Source organism: Hyla sarda, chromosome 1, assembly GCF_029499605.1.
Source record: "Hyla sarda isolate aHylSar1 chromosome 1, aHylSar1.hap1, whole genome shotgun sequence".
In the NCBI taxonomy this organism is placed as follows: domain Eukaryota; kingdom Metazoa; phylum Chordata; class Amphibia; order Anura; family Hylidae; genus Hyla; species Hyla sarda.
Window position 1 is genome coordinate 245,443,233 of NC_079189.1, and position 24,109 is coordinate 245,467,341.

Here is a 24,109-nt window from a genome sequence, read left to right on the forward strand (position 1 = left end):
TTTTCGCAATCTTGCTTTCTCAAGGGGCGTGTTGACACCGAGCCGCCACCGGGGGTAAGCCTAAAAGAGGACCTACCCCAGATAAAATTATTTAACAGAAAAATAAGAAGGGTGAGGAGGGTGGGAGAAACGCCCGCCAACGGTAAGGCCTCCCCCTTCTCACCCTGCTATATATGTGTGGAGGCTAGCGGCTCCTCCCATAAATCCAGGTTGTGCCAACCTTTCACTTATGGTCAGAGCCCACCGCCTGTCACGAGGTGTGAGCCTATCCCTATCTTACCAACTCCCTCAAGCTAACTACGGCTTGTGGTGTGCCCGAGCCGCCGCCGGGGGTAAGCCTAAAAGAGGGCAAAGACCACAATCTTAGGGAAAATATTTATTCAGAAAACCAAAGACTTTACAGCATTGAGCATTTCATTGTGTGGTTCAGGAATATACGTGGCGTAGCATGCCGATTTCCACCTGCCCAATTTTTTAATGACATGCACCGGAACATTATTACTGGATGCCGCTGACGCTGCTCCTATGCGGAACGAATGCCCAGAATATAGAGAGGCTTCTAAACCTAGTGAACTCAAGAGGCAGCAAATATGCGTCACAAACACACTAATGGAGAGGGGTTTGACCGGAAATGGCAGGAGCGGTGCAACCGAGGTGGAGGGAGCTAGAAACTGGATGTACTCTTCAAGCACCGTTAGTGGACACCAGGCGTGGCCTTTTACAAAATAAGGAACTACCGAGCTACCAATAACATTCTTGGAGGAGGTGAGTGTCAATTGAGCTTGATCTGGAGAAAACTGTAATTGACCCACTTTGACAAAATTCCTGGACCCTTGTGCTTGCGCAAACTCACCTGGACGCAGGAAGCCATAAAAAGCCAAATACATGGCTGCTTTCACAACTCTACTAGCATGAACCCCAAAAGGATACTGGTCCAGTACCTGAGACGTCTGAATAGGGGACCAGTGACAGGAAGTCTACCAAGCGTGGCTGTGGATGACGACTTCTGGATACCTCTTAAAATAGCCTGAACAGGATGAGCCAAGAATAGAGACCCACCCCCAGGATTTTCTAAAGACAAAAAATGCTGAATTCCCAACAAGTATAATTTGATCGTATTGTGGCTAAGCTTTAAGTCAGTATGGCAAAAACCTACAAACATAAGAATGTATGATATGTTATCATGACTGTCATGAGGAAACTTCTGCTTGAAATTCGAAAAAAATTTCCACGCTTGCGAATAAGCTTTAGCCGTGTTCTTAGACAATGATTTATTGACCAGATCTTTAGCTACAGACATGAAGTGATCTAACGGAATCATGGGTCACAAGAGGTGCCTGCGTGGCTGACTTGTCTGCGCCTGGCATGACCTGAAAGAAGAGAGTGTAGTTAGTGCGTGATAAGGCATCCGCTGCTACATTTCGTATCCCTTGTACATGTTGACATTTCACATGAAAATTGAGAGACCAGGATAACCATATCAACCTCCTGAGGAACGACATGATGGGACCGGACCTTGATCTCCCTTTATTGATGATATCCACCACTGCTATGTTATCCGTAAAAAATACCACTGTCTTCCTGGACCACAGTGAGCCCCAGGTAGCTGCTGCCGCAACTACCGGATACATTTCAAACAATGCTGAGGTGGATGAAAAATTTTCTATGGACAACACTTCCTGCGGCCAAGGACCAGCTATCCAATGAGACTCCCAAATGGCCGCGTAACCTAAGGAAGAGGCATCTGAAAATACCCCCGGGGAGAATCTGTCTTCGATAGGAATGAAAAAAGAGATGCCATTCCAAGACCACAGGAAGTGATTCCACATGACCAAATCGCTCATGGCCTCCTTGTCTAGATGCAGTATTGCATGCTGATCTGATGCTGCAGGAAGCAAGGCCAAGAGACGAGACACGAACGTTCTCCCTTGAGGGATGATTCTGGCAGCGAAATTCAGCATGCCTAGAAGCCTCTGTAACTCTACCTTGGAGCAACGGCGGTTTCTAGAAAATAGGTCAATGGTCTGTCTAATACGAACCAGTTTCTCCTCTGGCAGCCTTGCTTCCATAGCAAGTGAATCCAATACGATACCCAGAAACGTGATAGTGGTACTAGGCCCTTCCATCTTATTCTCAGCAACGGGGACTTGCAATGCTGTAAATAGCTGCCTAATGGTTGGTAACCCGGAGGGAGGATGGCATGAAGGTTCAATGACCAGGAAGTCATCCAAATAATGAATGACATGCGGGCAACCCAGGACTGTTTCCAGAATCCAGTGTAATGCGGAAGCAAACTGGTCAAATAACCAAGGACTGCTCTTTGCACCAAACGTGAGTTTGGTAGCGAAATAAAACATTCCCTGCCATTGAACCCCATGCCACTTCCATAAGTCCGGTCTAATAGGCAACAACTTAAAAGCATCAGTCACATCGGCCTTGGACATCCATGCACCTGCACCTAAGGATAAAATAATCTGGATGGCCTGATCCACTGAGGCATACTTCATTGAATATTCTTCTGAAGGGATCAGGGCATTCAGACTGGGGATATCACCACAATGAGGAGCAGACAGGTAATACACTAAACGTTTTTTATTCGAGAATTTCCCTACAACTACTCCAACTGGGCTAATTCTCCACGTATGAAACGGTATTTCCGAAAAGGGGCCTATCATGTAACCCTTTTGCACTTCTGCCTGGTGACTGCTTCCGGGTCTCTATGAGCAGACTGCAGGTTGTTGCACGTGAATGCTTGCTGAGGCACCGCCACCAGTCCTGTATGGAAACCGGAATGGAGCCCCTGTGACAGCCATTGCACCCAGGATTGATTAGGGTGCGAAAACAAAAAGGCTGCCATGGCTTCCACGTCCACCACGCTTAGTCACGCATTTTTTTGGGGACACTGTGTTTTTGGATGTGCTCTGAAACATTGCGCACAAACATGTAAGAGCCTACATTGTGAATAATTGCAGGCTGACCAATTGTAATTATTACATACCTGGGCCTTGCCCAGGTACTTAATTGGTCTGCCTAACTTGTCTAGGCCTGCCACTTTCTGAGCAGAAGAATGAGTTGGGGCCAGGCCAGAACTGGAGGAGGCTTGATTGTTCACTTGCTCACACCATGTGCTGGTATGGGAAATAGAATTGCAGGGGTTACAGGCCGGGGCCTTCAAACCAGCAAAATGGCGTCAAAATAATTCTGTGTCCATCACGGTCCAGTCAGTGGCCTGCTGAAATTGCAGCCATGCTGCCGCTGCCTGGGCTGCAAAGGACACGTGATAATCATAAAAAGCGCTACCGCCATATCTGTGCCCCAACTCCATGATCTTGTACAGGTAGATATCTAGCTCTTCTCTGCGCAGCGGGTGAACTGAACAGATAACATCACGGTAGATGCTGAAAGCTAACATAAATTCCGGCAAGGTCAATTTCCTACTCAATCTAACGACTTTGCTTTTGAGCACGACTGACACCTCTCCGCATGCTATGGTCTTATTGTCAGCGAGCTCATGCGAAGCGATTAATAATGAAGCCAAATTAACATCTTTTCCCTCTAAAATGTCCTTCCTGATATTAGGAGGGATGAAGTGGGCTTGCAAGACCCGACGAGTCTTTTCCAACATGACCGCTACCGGGCCTGGTACCGTACCTGACGAGAGACCCGAAGGGCCCGGGAGAGCTACAGAAGAAACGGCTGTAGTGTCCGAATTAATGGTTTGCAGACCAATAACATTATTCCCTGCAACTGGACCAGCCGCTGGAACCATTCCCTGCGGAGTTGCTGGCAGCCTGGCATCCATGGAGTCCATGTGACTGGCTACTACCGATAGCGAGTTGGAGAACCCCGACATCATGCCTTGCAACTGCGTTAGTGCCGCCTGAATGGTGGAGAACTGGTCTGCCTGCTGACTAGTGCCTGGAGCATCCGACATCATGATACGATACAACTCCGCCTTGCTAGCCATAGCCGGGAAGGGTACTCCTTTCCTGCGCAATTCTGTCGTGATCTTAGGGATAGTCCATGCCCGATGGGACAATGTACTCCCATGCTCCGAAGCCCTGGACGGTGTCTCCGGGACTGAGAGATGGTTTTCGATGTCCGACCCGTGGTACATGATCCTACAAGATAACCCCGCAAACCCCCCGAAATGTATTAGGACCAGTTAACTAATCGAACCCCCTGAAGTGAACGAGTGATACGCATGAAACAGCACGCACTTACCTAACATAACCTACCTGCCCGGACACCTAAAAGCAAGGAAACAACCAGACCACCCCATACGCGCAACCGAAAAAGTAGAAACTTCCCTACCAGTCATCCGCGGCCTCATGATGACTGACGTTTCTACCCTCTTACTCTCACTGGTTCCGAAACGCAACCGACTGGCTCCGTGCGAGGCAAGGCTATGGCAACCTAGGAACAGAACAGAGCCAGTTTAACCAACTGAACTGAGCGACTTACGCCTGTAGCCGTGACAGGACTTCCCTATTGGTCTGTAGCCGTGACAGACAGATCATAGCCAGTGCCCGTGCCGTAACATGAGTCGGGAGGCCCACCTATAACCGTACCAGATCGACTGTGACCGAGACAGACAAGGAGACCTAATCGTAATGTGCCCTACCCGAGCCGTGTAACTATTGTGCACCGTTCGCACGTGAACCAGGCTACCACTTAACAAACTTACCTCCAAATTTGTACACCACCTAAAAACATAATGTATAAATAAACCACCAATCACAATAAGCAACCCAAGCCCCCCCCCCCTACCATACCTACCGCTGATCCTAAATGCTTGATAACTGCGCAACCGCACGACCTCACTCCCTAGCAGAAACCGAGAAGCAACCACTATGGAAGATACACATATTAGACAGTGGAAGATAAACGTAACCCGACCTTACGATGCCCTCCCGTCGAGACATTCCGTGCCTGATGAATCATAACATCTGAAGTGAACCACCGCCCCTTGGCCTGTGACCCTCTGTAATAAACAGGCATGCCAATAGCATCACCCCTTCACTGAATAAAGCTACTATGACTGATATAAGCTACTAGTTGTCAATCTACCATTCGCCAGACCCAGGTTACTAACAAGGCCCCTAACCAGTGACATGGAGACTATGCGACAACCGAAAATACTAAATATGCGATGAACCGCCAGATTACCATGTACATTTGAAAAGGAGAGAAAGGATGAGAGGACTAACAGAGCGTGATAGATAATGAGTCAACCCGTACGTAACCTGAAACTAAACATTTAACCTAAATGAGCCTGCCAGCGAGGAGAGCCCATTCACGGAGCTTATATAAACATATTGTTTAAGAAACCTAACAACGGGAATATGACATATATTCTGCGACACGTGACAGCCTGGTAACTGAACAAAATTAATTTCAAGGTGTACCTTATAAGCTAAGAGCTATACGTCAGTCAATCAATATGGGGACCGTTGAAGGACCACTGGAGATACCGCTGAGCTATCGGATCTAAGAAGCAAAAGGGGGAGTGTCGTTATCTAGTTATACCTATACACTACAAATAGTATGTACCAGCTGTATATATGCTCTGCTTATCATACCTGGAGCTAGTTCTGGGCGGTATGGCCTAAAATTTATATCACGGTATTTTTTTTATTATCGCGGTATCACGGTATTACCGCCTGTTAGCCACCCCATATTTGCGCAGCACTACACGAATAATGTAGGGCTAACGTAGGCAGCGCTAGGAGCCTAGCGTTAGCCCTACGCTATTTGCGTAGTACTGCGCATGCGCAGTACTACGTTAGCTGCGTGTGAGGCTTTTAAATCTGTTCCCGTACCCTGACAGCTGACAGGGACGGGGAACAGAGCTCCGCTCGGCATCCTTGTGACACTGCTAGTGGGCACAGGGACCCTGCTAGCGGTGATGGTAGCGCTCGCGGGGGGCACACTTGACACCGCTAGTGGGCACAGGGACCCCGCTAGCGGTGATGGTAGCACTCGCGGGGGGCACATTTGACACCGCTAGTGGGCACAGGGACCCCGCTAGAGGGGATGGTAGCGCTTGCGGGAGGCATTCTTGTGACACCGCTAGTGGGCACATGGATCCCGCTAGCGGTGGGGATTGATCATGCTTGCGGGGACACCGGTATACCGCCCAGCACTACCTAGAGCTACCAGTATGGACCATATGCTATGTTGCGCATGTAAATAGTACGAGCCCTGTACAGACCCTACATGCAGTATATTGGTAGTCCCAGCCTGAAAAACCTTACATAATACACATGAACTACCCCTGCCGTACATGGCCACCAATACTTAAGCATGAACTTATAACTGTGCCACCTGACACATGCATGACCAATACTTTGCGTTTCTAATTAGCCCATCTGGAGGTGCCCGGCGGCCGGTACGCAGCAAAGACGCCTTGCCGCCTGCCACGTGACTGGGCATCCTCCGCCGTGCCACCACTGCACCTCGCTGTTACTGCAGACTCTCGGGCCCCAGCACTAGCTACCATGCTTGCCACAGCTGGAGGCACTTGGAGGACTTGCAACAAGACAGCGGGGCCCGTGTACTATAAGCCGACCCTGCTGTACCATCTGCCCGATCAGCTGATCCGGGTCGCCTAGCAACGTGTGCAGGACGCCGGCGCCACGCACCAGACACCAGCATCCCGTGCAGCGCCCCGAGATCAGCTGACTGGCCGCAGAGACCATCCTGCAGCCAGACGATACCGCCAGCAGGTCTGAGTCCCCAGCAGCGTCCTTCCCACTGCTAGCCCGGACAGACGAACCAGGCGCCGGGTGGGTAGTTCGCCAACCAGGTACCGAACTGCTCATAACTGAGCGTTGACGCGCCGCCGGGTCGCTCCCGCTGATAGGCGAAAACTGCCGGGAATGGACTTACCTTAAGCCCCCGTAACACCTGACACTGCTCACCGCTGCTACCGCACGTGGACCGGAGCCAGAAACGCCCGCCAACGGTAAGGCCTCCCCCTTCTCACCCTGCTATATATATGTGTGGAGGCTAGCGGCTCCTCCCATAAATCCAGGTTGTGCCAACCTTTCACATATATCGTTCCATACAGTATATCTTCATCTTTGATAGAACCCAGTTAATTCCCACCTCTCATCGTCCATCTACCTGTGCTTCTGTTGTATCTCATCTCAGTGTCTTTTAGATGTTTTTATGTCATTATTTTTTGTAAACAATAAAGCATTTTTCATGAATATTTTATTATGGTCATTTATGTCGGTGTTGAAGGATGCAAACAGGGCAACTGAACAGGGTCCTATTCCCAAGGGAAGACCCTTCCTGTTGTAATGATTGTTGGTGGGAGCAGGGGCTCACTTGCAGCAGTCTGACCCATCTAAAAGTAAACCTTGCTGCAGTTAATTGCTGCTGGCTGATGTTCACTTACCACAGCAACTGTGTGTGCTACTAGTGCCACCTTAAGAAGTCTCCCTCTAGTGCCGCCTTAAGAAACTTGCCACCCCTCACAGAGGCTCTGGCTGTAGTCTCACAGGCTCCCAGTCTGACCTTTGCCTCCTACATCAGCCTGCTGGTTTGTAGGCACCTGTGGACCCTCTCTACACTGCATACAGCAAGCTATCATAAAAAATAACTAAAGTTATGTTTAAAGTGTGTAATATATATGGTAGGTAATATTATGTATACTTTTTGTAATATTCTAAAATGTATTCTTTAATACTGTATGTTGAGGTATTATAGAGGTTATGCAGCTCCTATTTCTTGCTACTAGGCTAATTTATAAGTTGATCATTTGTATTATTAACTACCAAACCCCCAGGGCCATAGCCCGTGGTAAAAAAAAAACCCTATTACAGACAACCCCTAAAACATAACTTTTATTGTTACTAATAAAAAGTTTTTCCAGAGAAACAGGGAGTTAAAACTGATTCCAAGGCAAACAAAATAGAAATTGCTGTATCTGGGAGTTATCACTCCATTAACCCCTTAACAATGCAGGACGTATATTTACGGTGAAGTGCGCTCAGGGGCCGAGCGTGCTTCATACCCGGCAGGTCCCGGTTGCTATCAGCAACCAGGACCCGCAGCTAATACTGGATGCAAAGTTGATTGCGGCATCTAAAACAGGAGAAAACTGCTGCCGGTTAGCTCAGTGGGCTGTCCGGGAACGCTGCAGTGAAATTGCGGCATCTCAAACAGCTGAGAGGACAGCAGGAGATGTCTTGCCTTGTCTCCCGCCGTCCGATCGTCACTTCACTGCTCCATGCCAGAAATCTAGGCTGGATGTAATAGTCCCCTATGGGGACAAAAAAAAATAGTGAGAAAAAAGTAAAAATAAAAAGTTAATAAATGTGATTCCCTTCAGTAATAAAAGTGAGAATCACCCCCTCCCCTTTTCCCATTGAAAAAATAAATAAATAAAAATATACATATGTGGTATCGCCGCATGCGTAAATGTCCAAACTATAATGTTAATTAAACCGCACAGTGAATAGCGTACACGTAAAAAAAATTCCAAAATTGCGTATTTTTGGTCACTTTGTATATCCTAAAAAATGTATAAAAAACTATCAAAAAGTCCCATCAAAACTTCAGATCACAGTGCAAAAAATGAGCCCTCATACATCCCTGTATATGAGAAAATAAAAAAGTTATAGGGGTCAGAAGATGACAGTTTTACACATACGAATTTTGGTGCATGTAGTTATAATTTTTTTTAAAGTAGTAAAATAAAATAAAACCTATATAAATTAGATATCCTTGTAATTGGATGAACCTACAGAATAAAGATATGGTGTCACTTTTACCAAATGGTGCACTGTATAGAATCGGAAGCCCCCAAAATGACAAAATGGCTTTTTTTTTCCAATTTTTGCACCACAAATATTTATTTTTATGGTTTTGCCGTAAATTTTGTGGTGGTGAAGTGATTGATGTCATTATAAAGTATAATTGGTGGTGCAAAAAATTACCCCTCATATGGGTCTGTAGGTGCAAAATTGAAAGGGTTATGCTTTTTAAAAGGTGAAAATGCAAAAATAGAAAAACCCTGCATCCTTAAGGGGTTAACTGTAATCAACAGCCCTGCAGTTGGCAATATATACAAGACTGCCTTGGAAATCACTTAAAATAACACTCAATTGCCGGCCTCTACATGTTTCGCTGTAACAACAAGAGAGGCAAGAGTGGCAATAGCTTGAGTGTTATTTTAAGTGATTTCCAAGGCAGACTTGTATATAGTGGCAACTACAGGGCCTTTGATTACAGTTAATGGAGTGATAACTCCCAGATACAGCCATTTCTATTTTGTTTGCCTTGGTATCAGTTTTAACTCAATGTTTCTCTGGGAAAACTTTTTATTAGTAACAATAAAAGTTACGTTTTAGGGGTTGTCTATAATAGGGGTGTTTTACCCCGGGCTACTGCCCTGGGGTTAGGTAATTAATAGGAATAAAGGGCCTCTTACTGCCCTTGGGTAGAAGAGTTTAATATTGATCATTTTGTAGGTCCACAGATGATCTTATAAATATCCAACTGGCAAAAAAAGATTCCCCACCGCTGCTCTTTGTACAGACAAAATACATTTATGACAAATAAATAACATTAGACACTTTGGCCCAGATGGTATCAAACTAAGAGAAAAAATTGAGGGATTTTTTCACAGTGACCAATCACAGCTCAGCTAACGAGCTCTGGTAAAGTGAAACCTGAGCTGTGATTGGTTGCTGTGGGAAAATCCCTTCACTTTTTCTCTCACACAGTTTGATAAATCTAAGCCATAGTAAATAAATGCATAATAGATCGAAATAAATGATATGAAATAATAGATAATAAATCAATAAACAATATAATGATCAGCACATTTTAACTGTATATACTTATATATACAGTATGTATATATATATATATATATATATATATATATATGTATATATATATATACACACACACACAGGGCCGTTTGAAGGAATTTGGGGGCCCCAAGCAAAATAGACATGGAGAATCCCCTGCCCCCCCCCCCCCCCCCCCCCCCCGATGTTCACGCACGTCACGCTCTAGGGCCGGTGTCAGGAAAAAGTAACGCCGGCCCTTGAATTCTGGGAGCGCGATGTGAGTGAACGTCGATACAAGGCCCCCACATTAGGTGCAGCACAGTTCCCCCCACGTTAGATGCGGCACAGTTCCCCCCACGTTAGGTGCGGCACAGTTCCCCCCACGTTAGGTGCGGCACAGTTCCCCCCACGTTAGGTGCGCCACAGTTCCCCCCACGTTAGGTGCGGCAGAGTTCCCCCCACATTAGGTGCAGCAGAGTTCCTCCCCCCCCCCACATTAGGTGCAGCAGAGTTCTCCCCACATTAGGCTAACAGAGTTCCCCCACATTAGGTGCAGTATAGTTCCCCCACATTAGGTGCAGTATAGTCCCCACATTATGTGCAGTATAGTTCCCCACATTAGGTGCAGTATAGTCCCCCACATTAGGTGCAGTATAGTTCCCTCACATTAGGCAGTATAGTTCCCCCACATTAGGAAGTATTGGCCCCACATTAGGTGCAGTATAGTTCCCTACAATAGGTGCTGTACTGTCCCCCACATTAGGCTGTAGTTCCCCCACATTAGGTGCAGTATAGTCCCCCAACATTAGGTGCAGTATAGTCCCCCAACATTAGGTGCAGTATAGTTCTCCCCACATTAGGTGCAGTATAGTTCTCCACATTAGGTGCAGTATAGTTCTCCACATTAGGTTGGCAGTATAGTTTACCCCACATTAGGTGCAGTGTAGTTCCCCACATTAGGTGCAGTATAGTTCTCCCCACATTAGGCTATAGTTCCCCCACATTAGGTGCAGTACAGTCCCCCCACATTAGGTGCAGTATAGTTCTCCCCACATTAGGCTATACTTCCCCCACATTAGGTGCAGTATAGTCCCCCCACATTAGGTGCAGTATAGTCCCCCCACATTAGGTGCTGTATAGTTCCCCCACATTAGGTGCAGTATAGTTCCCCCACATTAGGTGCAGTATAGTTCCCCCACATTAGGTGCAGTATAGTTCCCCCACATTAGGTGCAGTATAGTTCCCCCACATTAGGTGCAGTATAGCTCCCCCACATTAGGTGCAGTATAGTTCCCCCACATTAGGTGAAGTATAGTTCCCCCACATTAGGTGCAGTATAGTTCCCCCACATTAGGTGCAGTATAGTTCCCCCACATTAGGTGCAGTATAGCTCCCCACATTAGGTGCAGTATGTTCCCCCACATTAGGTGCAGTATAGTTCCCCCACATTAGGTGCAGTATAGTCCCCCCACATTAGGTGTAGTATGTTCCCCCACAGACATACAGCCTCCAGCCTTTCAGTGTATGGCTGGAGGCTGTATGCCTGATTACTGCCCTACTTCAGTGCTCCGACCACTGCTCCTCTGGTCCGGCCACCATAGCAGTAGGTCCCGGGACTGGAGGAACGGTGGTCGGAGCACTGAAGCTGATGTGCCGCTGGCCACTTACCATTCTGGCCAGCACATGTCCTGTTCGCTGCTCCACTCCTCCGCGTTGCTTTCCAATGGGCGCACGTACAGGACGTCAGTGGGCTAACAGGGGCATGGGATGTCCTTAAAAGTGACGGGGAAATTAATCTGGGGGGGGGGGCAATTTCCACATCCCCCCCCTCGATCCACCACTGCATGCATTATATACACACAACACACTGTACACATTACATACTGTACATGCTTCATATACACATACTGTACACATGACATACTGTACATGCATCATACACACACAACACACTGTACGCACTACATACTGTACATGCATTATACACACAACACACATACTGTACACATTACATACTGTACATGCATCATACACACATACTGTACACATTACATACTGTACATGCATTATACACACACACTGTACACATTACATACTGTACATGCATCATACACACAACACACTGTACACAGTACATACTGTACATGCATTATATACACACACTGTACACATTACATACTGTACATGCATTATACACACACACTGTACACATTACATACTGTACATGCATCATACACCACACACTGTACACAGTACATACTGTACATTCATTATACACACAACACACATACTGTACACATTACATACTGTACATGCTTCATAGACACAACACACATACTGTAAACATTACATACTGTACATGCATCATACACACAACTCACATACTGTACACATTACATACTGTACATGCATTATACACACAACACACATACTACACACATTACATGCTGTACATGCATCATACACACAACACACACACACTGTACACATTACATACTGTACATACATTACATACAGCACACACACTGTACACATTACATACTGTACATGCATCATACACACAACTCACATACTGTACACATTACATACTGTACATGCATCATACACACAACACACATACTGTATACATTACATACTGTACATGCATCATACACACAACACACACACACTGTACACATTACATACTGTACATATATTACATACACACAGCACACACACTGTACACATTACATACTGTACATGCATCATGCACACACACACTGTACACATTACATACTGTACATGCATCATACACACACACTGTACACATTACATACTGTACATGCATCATACACACAACACACATACTGTACACATTACATACTGTACATGCTTCATAGACACAACACACATACTGTACACATTACATACTGTACATGCATCATACACACAACACACACTGTACACATTACATACTGTACATGCATAACATACACACAGCACACATACTGTACACATTACATACTGTACATGCATTATATACACACACACTGTACACATTACATACTGTACATGCATTATACACACACACTGTACACATTACATACTGTACATGCATCATACACACCACACACTGTGCACAGTACATACTGTACATTCATTATACACACACATACTGTACACATTACATACTGTACATGCATCATACACACTGTACACATTACATACTGTACATGCACCATACACACACAACACACTGTACACACTACATACTGTACATGCATTATACACACAACACACATACTGTACACATTACATACTGTACATGCTTCATAGACACAACACACATACTGTACACATTACATACTGTACATGCATCATACACACAGCACACATACTGCACACATTACATACTGTACATGCATCATACACACAACACACATACTGTACACATTACATACTGTACATACATTACATACACACAGCACACACTGTACACATTACATACTGTACATGCATCATACACAACACACATACTGTACACATTGCATACTGTACATGCATCATACACAACACACACTGTACACATTACATACTGTACATGCATCATACACAAAACACACACACTGTACACATTACATACTGTACATGCATAACATACACACAGCACACATACTGTACACATTACATACTGTACATGCTTCATAGACACAACACACATACTGTACACATTACATACTGTACATGCATTATACACACACACTGTACACATTACATACTGTACATGCATCATACACACCACACACTGTACACCGTACATACTGTACATTCATTATACACACACATACTGTACACATTACATACTGTATATGCATCATACACATTGTACACATTACATACTGTACATGCATCATACACACACAACACACTGTACACACTACATACTGTACATGCATTATACACACAACACACATACTGTACACATTACATACTGTACATGCTTCATAGACACAACACACATACTGTACACATTACATACTGTACATGCATCATACACACAACACACATACTGTACACATTACATACTGTACATGCATTATACACACAACACACATACTGTACACATTACATACTGTACATGCATCATACACACAACACACATACTGTACACATTACATACTGTACATGCATCATACACACACATACTGTACACATTACATACTGTACATGCATCATACACACACACTGTACACATTACATACTGTACATGCATCATACACACAACACACATACTGTACACATTACATACTGTACATGCTTCATAGACACAACACACATACTGTACACATTACATACTGTACATGCTTCATAGACACAACACACATACTGTACACATTACATACTGTACATGCTTCATAGACACAACACACATACTGTACACATTACATACTGTACATGCATCATACACATAACACACACACTGTACACATTACATACTGTACATGCATTATATACACACACACTGTACACATTACATACTGTACATGCATTATACACACACACTGTACACATTACATACTGTACATGCATCATACACACCACACACTGTACACAGTACATACTGTACATTCATTATACACACACATACTGTACACATTACATACTGTACATGCATCATACACACTGTACTCATTACATACTGTACATGCATCATACACACACAACACACTGTACACACTACATACTGTACATGCATTATACACACAACACACATACTGTACACATTACATACTGTACATGCATCATACACGCAACACACATACTGTACACATTACATACTGTACATGCATTATACACACAACACACATAGTGCACACATTACATACTGTACATGCATCATACACACAACAAACATACTGTACACATTACATACTGTACATGCATCATACACACAACACACACACTGTACACATTACATACTGTACATGCATCATACACACAACACACACACTGTACACATTACATACTGTACATGCATAACATACACACACATACTGTGCCCATTACATACTGTACATGCATCATACACATACACTGTACACATTACATACTGTACATGCATCATACACACAACACACACACTGCACACATTACATACTGTACATGCATAACATACACACAGCACACATACTGTACACATTACATACTGTAAATGCATTATATACACACACACACTGTACACATTACATACTGTACATGCATTATACAAACACACTGTACACATTACATACTGTACATGCATCATACACACCACACACTGTACACCGTACATACTGTACATTCATTATACACACACATACTGTACACATTACATACTGTATATGCATCATACACATTGTACACATTACATACTGTACATGCATCATACACACAAAACACACTGTACACACTACATACTGTACATGCATTATACACACAACACACATACTGTACACATTACATACTGTACATGCTTCATAGACACAACACACATACTGTACACATTACATACTGTACATGCATCATACACACAACACACATACTGTACACATTACATACTGTACATGCATTATACACACAACACACATACTGTACACATTACATACTGTACATGCATCATACACACAACACACATACTGTACACATTACATACTGTACATGCATCATACACACACATACTGTACACATTACATACTGTAAATGCATCATACACACACATATTGTACACATTACATACTGTAAATGCATCATACACACACATATTGTACACATTACATACTGTACATGCATCATACACACACACTGTACACATTACATACTGTACATGCATCATACACACAACACACATACTGTACACATTACATACTGTACATGTTTCATAGACACAACACACATACTGTACACATTACATACTGTACATGCTTCATAGACACAACACACATACTGTACACATTACATACTGTACATGCTTCATAGACACAACACACATACTGTACACATCACATACTGTACATGCATCATACACATAACACACACACTGTACACATTACATACTGTACATGCATTATACACACACACACACTGTACACATTACATACTGTACATGCATTATACACACACACTGTACACATTACATACTGTACATGAATCATACACACCACACACTGTACACAGTACATACTGTACATTCATTATACACACACATACTGTACACATTACATACTGTACATGCATCATACACACTGTACACATTACATACTGTACATGCATCATACACACACAACACTCTGCACACACTACATACTGTACATGCATTATACACACAACACACATACTGTACACATTACATACTGTACATGCATCATACACACAACACACATACTGTACACATTACATACTGTACATGCATTATACACACAACACACAGTGCACACATTACATACTGTACATGCATCATACACACAACACACATACTGTACACATTACATACTGTACATGCATCATACACACAACACACACACTGTGCACATTACATACTGTACATACATTACATACACACAGCACACATAACATACTGTACATGCATCATACACACACACCTACTGTATACATTACATACTGTACATGCATCATACACACACTGTACACATTACATACTGTACATGCATCATAGACACAACACACATACTGTACACATTACATACTGTACATGCTTCATAGACACAACACACATACTGTACACATTACATACTGTACATGCATAACATACACACAGCACACATACTGTACACATTACATACTGTTTTTGCATTATATACACACACTGTAAACATTACATACTGTACATGCATTATACACACACACTGTACACATTACATACTGTACATGCATCATACACACTGTACACAGTACAACAGTACATACTGTACATGCATTATATGCACACATACTGTACACATTACATACTGTACATGCATCATACACACTGTACACATTACATACTGTACATGCATCATACACAACACACTGTACACATTACATACTGTACATGCATCATACACACAACACACACACTGTACACATTACATACTGTACATGAATCATACATACAACACACACTGTACACATTACATACTATACATGCATTATATACACACATACCGCACACATTACATACTGTACACATTGCATACTGTACATGCATCATACACATACTGTACATGCATCATACACACAACACACTGTACACAATACATACTGTGCATGCATTATATATACACACACTGTACACATTACATACTGTACATGCATTATATACACACACACTGTACACATTGCACACTGTACATGCAATATATACACACATACTGCACACATTACATACTGTACATGCATCATACACACATACTGTACACATGACATACTGTACATGCATCATACACACACACACACTGTACACATTGCATACTGTACATGCATTATATACACACATACTGCACACATTACATACTGTACATGCATCATACACACATACTGTACATGCATCATACACACAACACACTGCACACAATACATACTGTACATGCATTATATACACACACACTGTACACATTGCATACTGTACATGCATCATAAACACAACACACTGTACACATTACATACTGTACATGAATCATACACACAACACACACACTGTACACATTACAAACTGTACATGCATCATACACACAACGCACACACTGTACGCATTATATACTGTACATGCATTATATACACACATACTGCACACATTACATACTGTACATGCATCATACACACATACTGTACATGCATCATACACACAACACACTGTACACAGTACATACTGTACATGCATTATATACACACACACTGTACACATTACATACTGTACATGCATTATATACACACACACTGTACACATTGCATACTGTACATGCATTATATACACACATATTGCACACATAACATACTGTACATGCATCATACACACATACTGTACATATTACATACTGTACATGCATCATACACACATACTGTACACATTACATAATGTACATGAATCATACACACAACACACACACTGTACACATTACAAACTGTACATGCATCATACACACAACACACACACTGTACACATTGCATACTGTACATGCATTATATAAACACATACTGCACACTACATACTGTACATGCATCATACACACATAATGTACATGCATCATACACACTACACAGTACATACTGTACATGCATTATATACACACACACTGTACACATTACATACTGTACATGCATCATACACACAACACACTGTACACATTATATACTGTACATGCATCATACACACACAGATACTGTACACATTACATACTGTACATGCATCATACACACAACACACTGTACACAGTACATACTGTACATGCATTATACACACACTGTACACATTACATACTGTACATGCATCATACACACAACACACTGTACACATTACATACTGTACATGCATTATACACACACATACTGTACACATTACATACTGTACATGCATCATACGCACAACACACTGTACACATTACATACTGTACATGCATTATACACACACATACTGTACCCATTACATACTATACATGCATCATACACACAACACACTGTACACATTACATACTGTACAAGCATTACGGGCCTGCACACACACACACACACACACACACAGCCTCTTCATTTCAGGAGATGGGGAAAGAGCTGAACTGTGTGCCAGCAGTACTCACACACTTGTTTTCATGCACATTGTAGCATTTTATAGACAACACTATTTCCCACAGTTATAAGGTACTGTGGACAGTTTGTGGGGCACTAGGGTCCTGACAGGTTTGCATCACCTAATTTGTATCACACCCTTAGTATTCTAGGCATGGTCTGTGTCATATGGAGATGTCACAATAGCATGACAAAATGTATACTATTAGTTTGGTACCCAGTGCCCATATCAGTAACTCCCAGTTGTCAATGTATTCATACATTTCTAACAGATGAATGAGAGAGGAATAGCACAATGCAGAGTTATGAGAAAAGATGCTTGGAAAGTGTTTACTAAAAGTGAGTTATCTGGAGAGCTGACATGTCTTCCTTAAGTGGTCACTTGTCATATAAAACAATCCTCCCCCTCCTTTGATAGCCTATATGAATCTTAACATATTCGTAACTCCCTTCATTAACCAAAAATGACTCCTTACCCCCCAAAAAGCTCCAATGTCTTGGCCACTAGGTGTGTCTATTTCCTGGAATCTGCTGTTCACTGTTTAGATAAAGGAGTACTCCACTGGAAAAACATTTTTTAATCAACTGGTGCCAGAAAGTTAAACAGATTTATAAATTACTTCTATTAAAAAAATTCTTAATCCTTCCAGTACTTATCAGCTCCTGTATGCTCCACAGGAAGTTCTTTTATTGTTGCATTTCCTTTCTGCCTGACCACAGTGCTCTCTGCTGACACCAATTCAAAAAGAAAAGAACTTCCTGTGGATCATACATCCAGCTGATAAGTACTGGAAGGATTAAAAAATTTTTAATAGAAGTAATTTACAAATCTGTTTAACTTTCTGGCACCAGTTGATTTAAAAATTATTTTTTTTCAGTGGAGTACCCTTTTAACTCTTCATATACAAAAGATCACCAATCTTCAATAGTATCAAAGCGATGTTAAATGCAAAAAATTATATCACAGGGTGATACTATTAAAGATTGGTGATCTTTTGTAAATGAAGAGTTAACTAACTAAAGAGAGCATAAGAAACAAAGAATGTTGTGAAGTGTGATCTTTCTGTAACACTCACGTTTCTGAAGACAGGAACTCCGGTGGATGTGGATCCACTGGACCTGTGTGGCAGATGACTCGGACCGTACCAGGGAGCGTAGTCTATGGTGCTGCTGGTTTTCACCAGAAACGCGTTGTGTGAACATAATTAAAGTACTTCTCTAATACCGATGACTTCAGATGTATGCTGATTCCACCTGATTCTCCAGCAGTGCGGATATCACTTCCCATTTTCATCCTCTTCTCTCATCTGCAAGTTATAAATGTGCAAGGTGTCTTGGTGTCAAGTATAAAAATTGTCCTAGCTACCAGTAGTGCAAAATGTCCAAATACTGTCAGTGAAAGGGTTAAATGTTATTTCTTACCTTTTAGAAGTCATCAGCTACATAATGTACACCGTGCACAGAAACAAGAAGTTTTTCAAATTTGGCTTATTGGAAGAAATTTAAATAAAAGTTGTCTGCACTGGCTTAGGGCCCTATAACATGAAGTAAACAGGCAATATCAACCTGTTTATTAGAGCCAGCATTCAGCCAGTGAACGAGCAAACACTGGCTTTATCCTATCAATAAACCATCACTCGTTGGATGCACATTTCCACGTGTAATAGGGGACATTCAGCCGATGAATGATGGCAGGTTGTGTGGCCCTGCCCTCACAATATTTTAGCCTTGCAATAGGCTCTCTACAGCGTGCATGGCCTCATATAACAGGGCTCTTAGTTGCCTGGGTGTTAGACCATATACATCACTGTTCGTATTTGTTTGTGGTGGCTATTTGCCTTTAACTCCTGTAATCCTAAAAACGTTTCTCATTATATTTCCTGCTATGCTCAATTTTAAGTATTCTGCAGTTTTCAGGATCCAGCTGTATGGCTGGCTTATATAGGATCTACATCTCTAAGTGGCTCAGACAGCAGCACAGTGAAAGCCTCCATCAAAAGTATTGTAAAGCATCCATCTTATGACCCGGACACTGCAGATTATGATGTGGCTGTACTGGAGCTGGAGTCGGAAATACGCTTCAACAAATACACCCAACCGATCTGCCTTCCAGCTTCCACTCATGTCTTCCCTATGGGCAAGAAGTGCATTATTACTGGATGGGGCTACCTCAAGGAGGACAACTGTAAGATATACAATATGCTAATTGGTTTTTTGATCATTAATAATATGACTAATATTAGAATTAGAATTTTTTGATGGTATGTTATAAACCCTTGATCATAAAGTTGTATCCATAACAAACCAAAATGTAAGCCAATGGTGTTTACACGTTGGTGCTGGACAACATTGAGGTTGCAGTGGAGCATACAGTAAGTAGCTTAATGCCAAAAGACATGTCAAGGGCTGAGAACTGACTGCACACAACAAATAAGGGGACTTCCGTGTGATAATGCCATCCCAATATTGTCATGTATGCAGCTTTCACTGTCATATAACTATAGTTGCCTAAGCTGGCTGAATTGTTAACCCATCTGGTACTTTAGCAACTTAAAGTTAGTGGTCACTTTATTATCAAAATGGAAATGAAGCATGATATGAATGAACGTGGAATAGTGTAATAATGCAAGAAATCTCTTACATGCCTACTGAACACCTTAAAGTGTTTCCTCCCTTTTATTATTATTTTTTCTTCATGTACCTTCAATGTATACCCCAGGAAAATTCCTGACAGGCAGGCTAAACATGACTAAAGGATGACATTAACCTGGTTGTGGCCAATGGAGTGTCCTTTTGGCCTCCACCAGGCTGGTAAACTGTTATTCCATAAAATAAATCTTGTAAAAAGACATTAGTTTAACAGATACCTTAACAGTCCATCGGTGGCCACATGAATCTCAGGCATCCATTTAACAAATAAATCATGATAGTTTTGTTTTCATAGATTTTCATAATGTTTAAGTTTAAATGGATTCAATAATAGACACTGGGTGATGGTTGCCACAGTATGGCATCTGTCACAGTTTCTGCTTAACCTATATTTTGGTAGCTTTTCCGTGCATGTATGCTAAACCAGGACACAAAATATGAGAAGAGGATTTACATTGGTTACAACCTTGTTTGATTGATATAGATTTTCAAATCTCCTCCTTTGGTGTCTATTGGGTGGAACTGCTCAGTGATCTAAAGATATCTTATGAATGCCCATATAGGGAAGGTTCTTCGGACTCCTAAGCCCAGAATTAAAAAAAAGTATTTATGCTGAATCGTTTTCTCACAAATATGTGTATTAGTCTGTTTAGTTCCAGCCTGTTCCATACTTCACCACATGGCTTATGATATAAATGAAGTTCATAGTTGGGGAAGGGGTTATACATTAATCCAGCTGTGGTGTGTCTTCTTGAGACTCATGTAAAGGATGTAACAATCTGTTAAATACGATTTGGGTAAATAAGTTTAAAGGGATACTCTGTTGAAAAACATCTTATCCTCTATCCAAAGGATAGGGGATAAGATGTCTGATTGTGGGGGTCCCGCCGCTGTGATGTCCCTGGCCGTGGGCCACGGCCACTTTAAATATCTAGAGGCTGCAACGAGGCAGCACTCACAGGCACATCACTGACATGCCCAAGTACGCCCAGATGGAATGAGCAGAGGAGCAGAGCAGAAGAGTGAAGCGGGGCAACACAATGTGCGGCCGGCCAGGAGGTAATTATTCAAGCACAGTGCGCACAGCACGCTGCCTTCGGTACTCCTGGGGCCTAAAACTATATTGGGGGCACAGGGGGCCTATAACTCTATTGGGGGCTCAGGAGACCTTTAACTATATTGGGGGCACAGGGGGCCTATAACTATATAGGGGGCAAAGGAGGCCTATCACTATACGGGGACACATGGGGTCTATTAAATTGGGGGCACTGGAGGCCTATAACTATATTGGGGACACATGGGGCCTATAAATATATTTGGGCACAGAGGGGGTCTACTATATTTGGGGGCCTAAGATTATATATGGGGGCACAAAGCAGGCACAATGTATTGGGGTAATATACAAGGGGAGTTTGTAAAGAGGGGGCATTGTGCTGGAGAAAGGAGCCTAAAATGTCTGTCTGGCTGCTCTGGCAGGTTCTGTGGAGACGAGTCTTGGCAAGGAGAAGTTTTCGAGATGCCCTGGGCCGGATAGTAAAAAAAAAAAGGAAAAGTAAACAACTCAGATCACTGCTTCGCCTGTCCGGGTACCTACTACTATAGGCCCCGGACCGAGGCAGCAGTGGTCGGAGCACTGATGGCAGGGGCCAGTATGTTTGTGGGGGCACAGGGCGTCTATATTGGGGGTACAATGGGCCTATAACTATTTTGGGGATACAGGGGGCCTATAACTATTTTGGGGGCACAGGGGGCCTATAACTATATTGGGGCACAGGAGACCTTTAACTTTATTGGGGGCACAGGGGGGCCTATAACTATATTGGGGGCACAGGGGGCCTAGAACTTTATTTTGGGCAGAGGGGGCCTATAACTATATTCGGGCACAGGACACCTTTAACTATATTGGGGGCACAGGGGGCCTATAACTATATAGGGGGCAAAGGGGGCACACGGGGCCTAAAACTATATTGGGGGCACAGGGGGCCTAAAACTATATTGGGGGCACAGGACGCCTTTAACTATATTGGGGCACAGGATGCCTATAACTATATTGGGGGGCACAAGATCAGGATATCTGTGCTGAGATCCCACAGCTCCCAACGATTTCTGTCCAGTTTCACTAGACTTCAATAGACTTCCAGGACCCTAGTCTGTCAAATGTAAAATTGTTTCCTAATATAATACAACCTAGACAATATATTATAAACAGTGAGCTATTAATAAAAGGTGAGTGTCATAGCTAAACTGTAGTTTATTTCAAATTTCAGTGGTAAAACCTGAAGTGTTGCAAAAAGCTACAGTGGCCCTCATGGATCAAACACTCTGCAATAGTTTATACAGCAATGTGGTCACAGACAGGATGGTTTGTGCAGGTTACCTGGAGGGCAAGATTGACTCATGCCAGGTAAGACAAAATAAGAATTCTGCCTTCTGCTGTTTCTCCTATTCCTCTGGGAAATGTAGATGTTGAGGTATTAAAAGGGCATTTCTGTAAATGAAAGTCAGTCCAGTACATTTTGACTATTTTTTTTTCCTGCAACATGGAGGCAAACTCCATTCAAATTAGGTTGCAAAAATGTATGCAAAAAACTGCCATGTATGAACATTCAGGGGCATTTATCAAAACTGAACTTTCTTTTAGTTCAACTTAGATGAAAAAAGTTGCGAGGAAACTGGCGGCCGTGCGCTAAAAGTATCAAATGGCGAACGGACTTTGATGAATGCCCTCTGAGCTACTATGGTTAAATGTCGCAGAGCAGTGGCAGGCCATGCGACAATTGTATTAAAAGTCGCACGGACCTTAATACAATTGTCGCATAGAGTAATATAGGGCAGTGTTGAATTGTCCCTAGTCC

General features: G+C 42.8%; 1 protein-coding gene across 3 annotated transcripts in view; it reads left to right on the forward strand.

The window, feature by feature from the left end:
* The window catches only part of TMPRSS9 (transmembrane serine protease 9), a 211,012-nt gene that overhangs the window by 146,802 nt on the left and 40,101 nt on the right, over positions 1–24,109 (forward strand). For all 3 annotated transcript variants that reach the window (XM_056569902.1, XM_056569904.1, XM_056569905.1), the window contains 2 exons: positions 20,516–20,790; positions 23,522–23,658. In XM_056569902.1, coding sequence (XP_056425877.1) covers positions 20,516–20,790; positions 23,522–23,658 — 412 coding nt within the window. The remainder of the gene's footprint in view (positions 1–20,515; positions 20,791–23,521; positions 23,659–24,109) is intronic.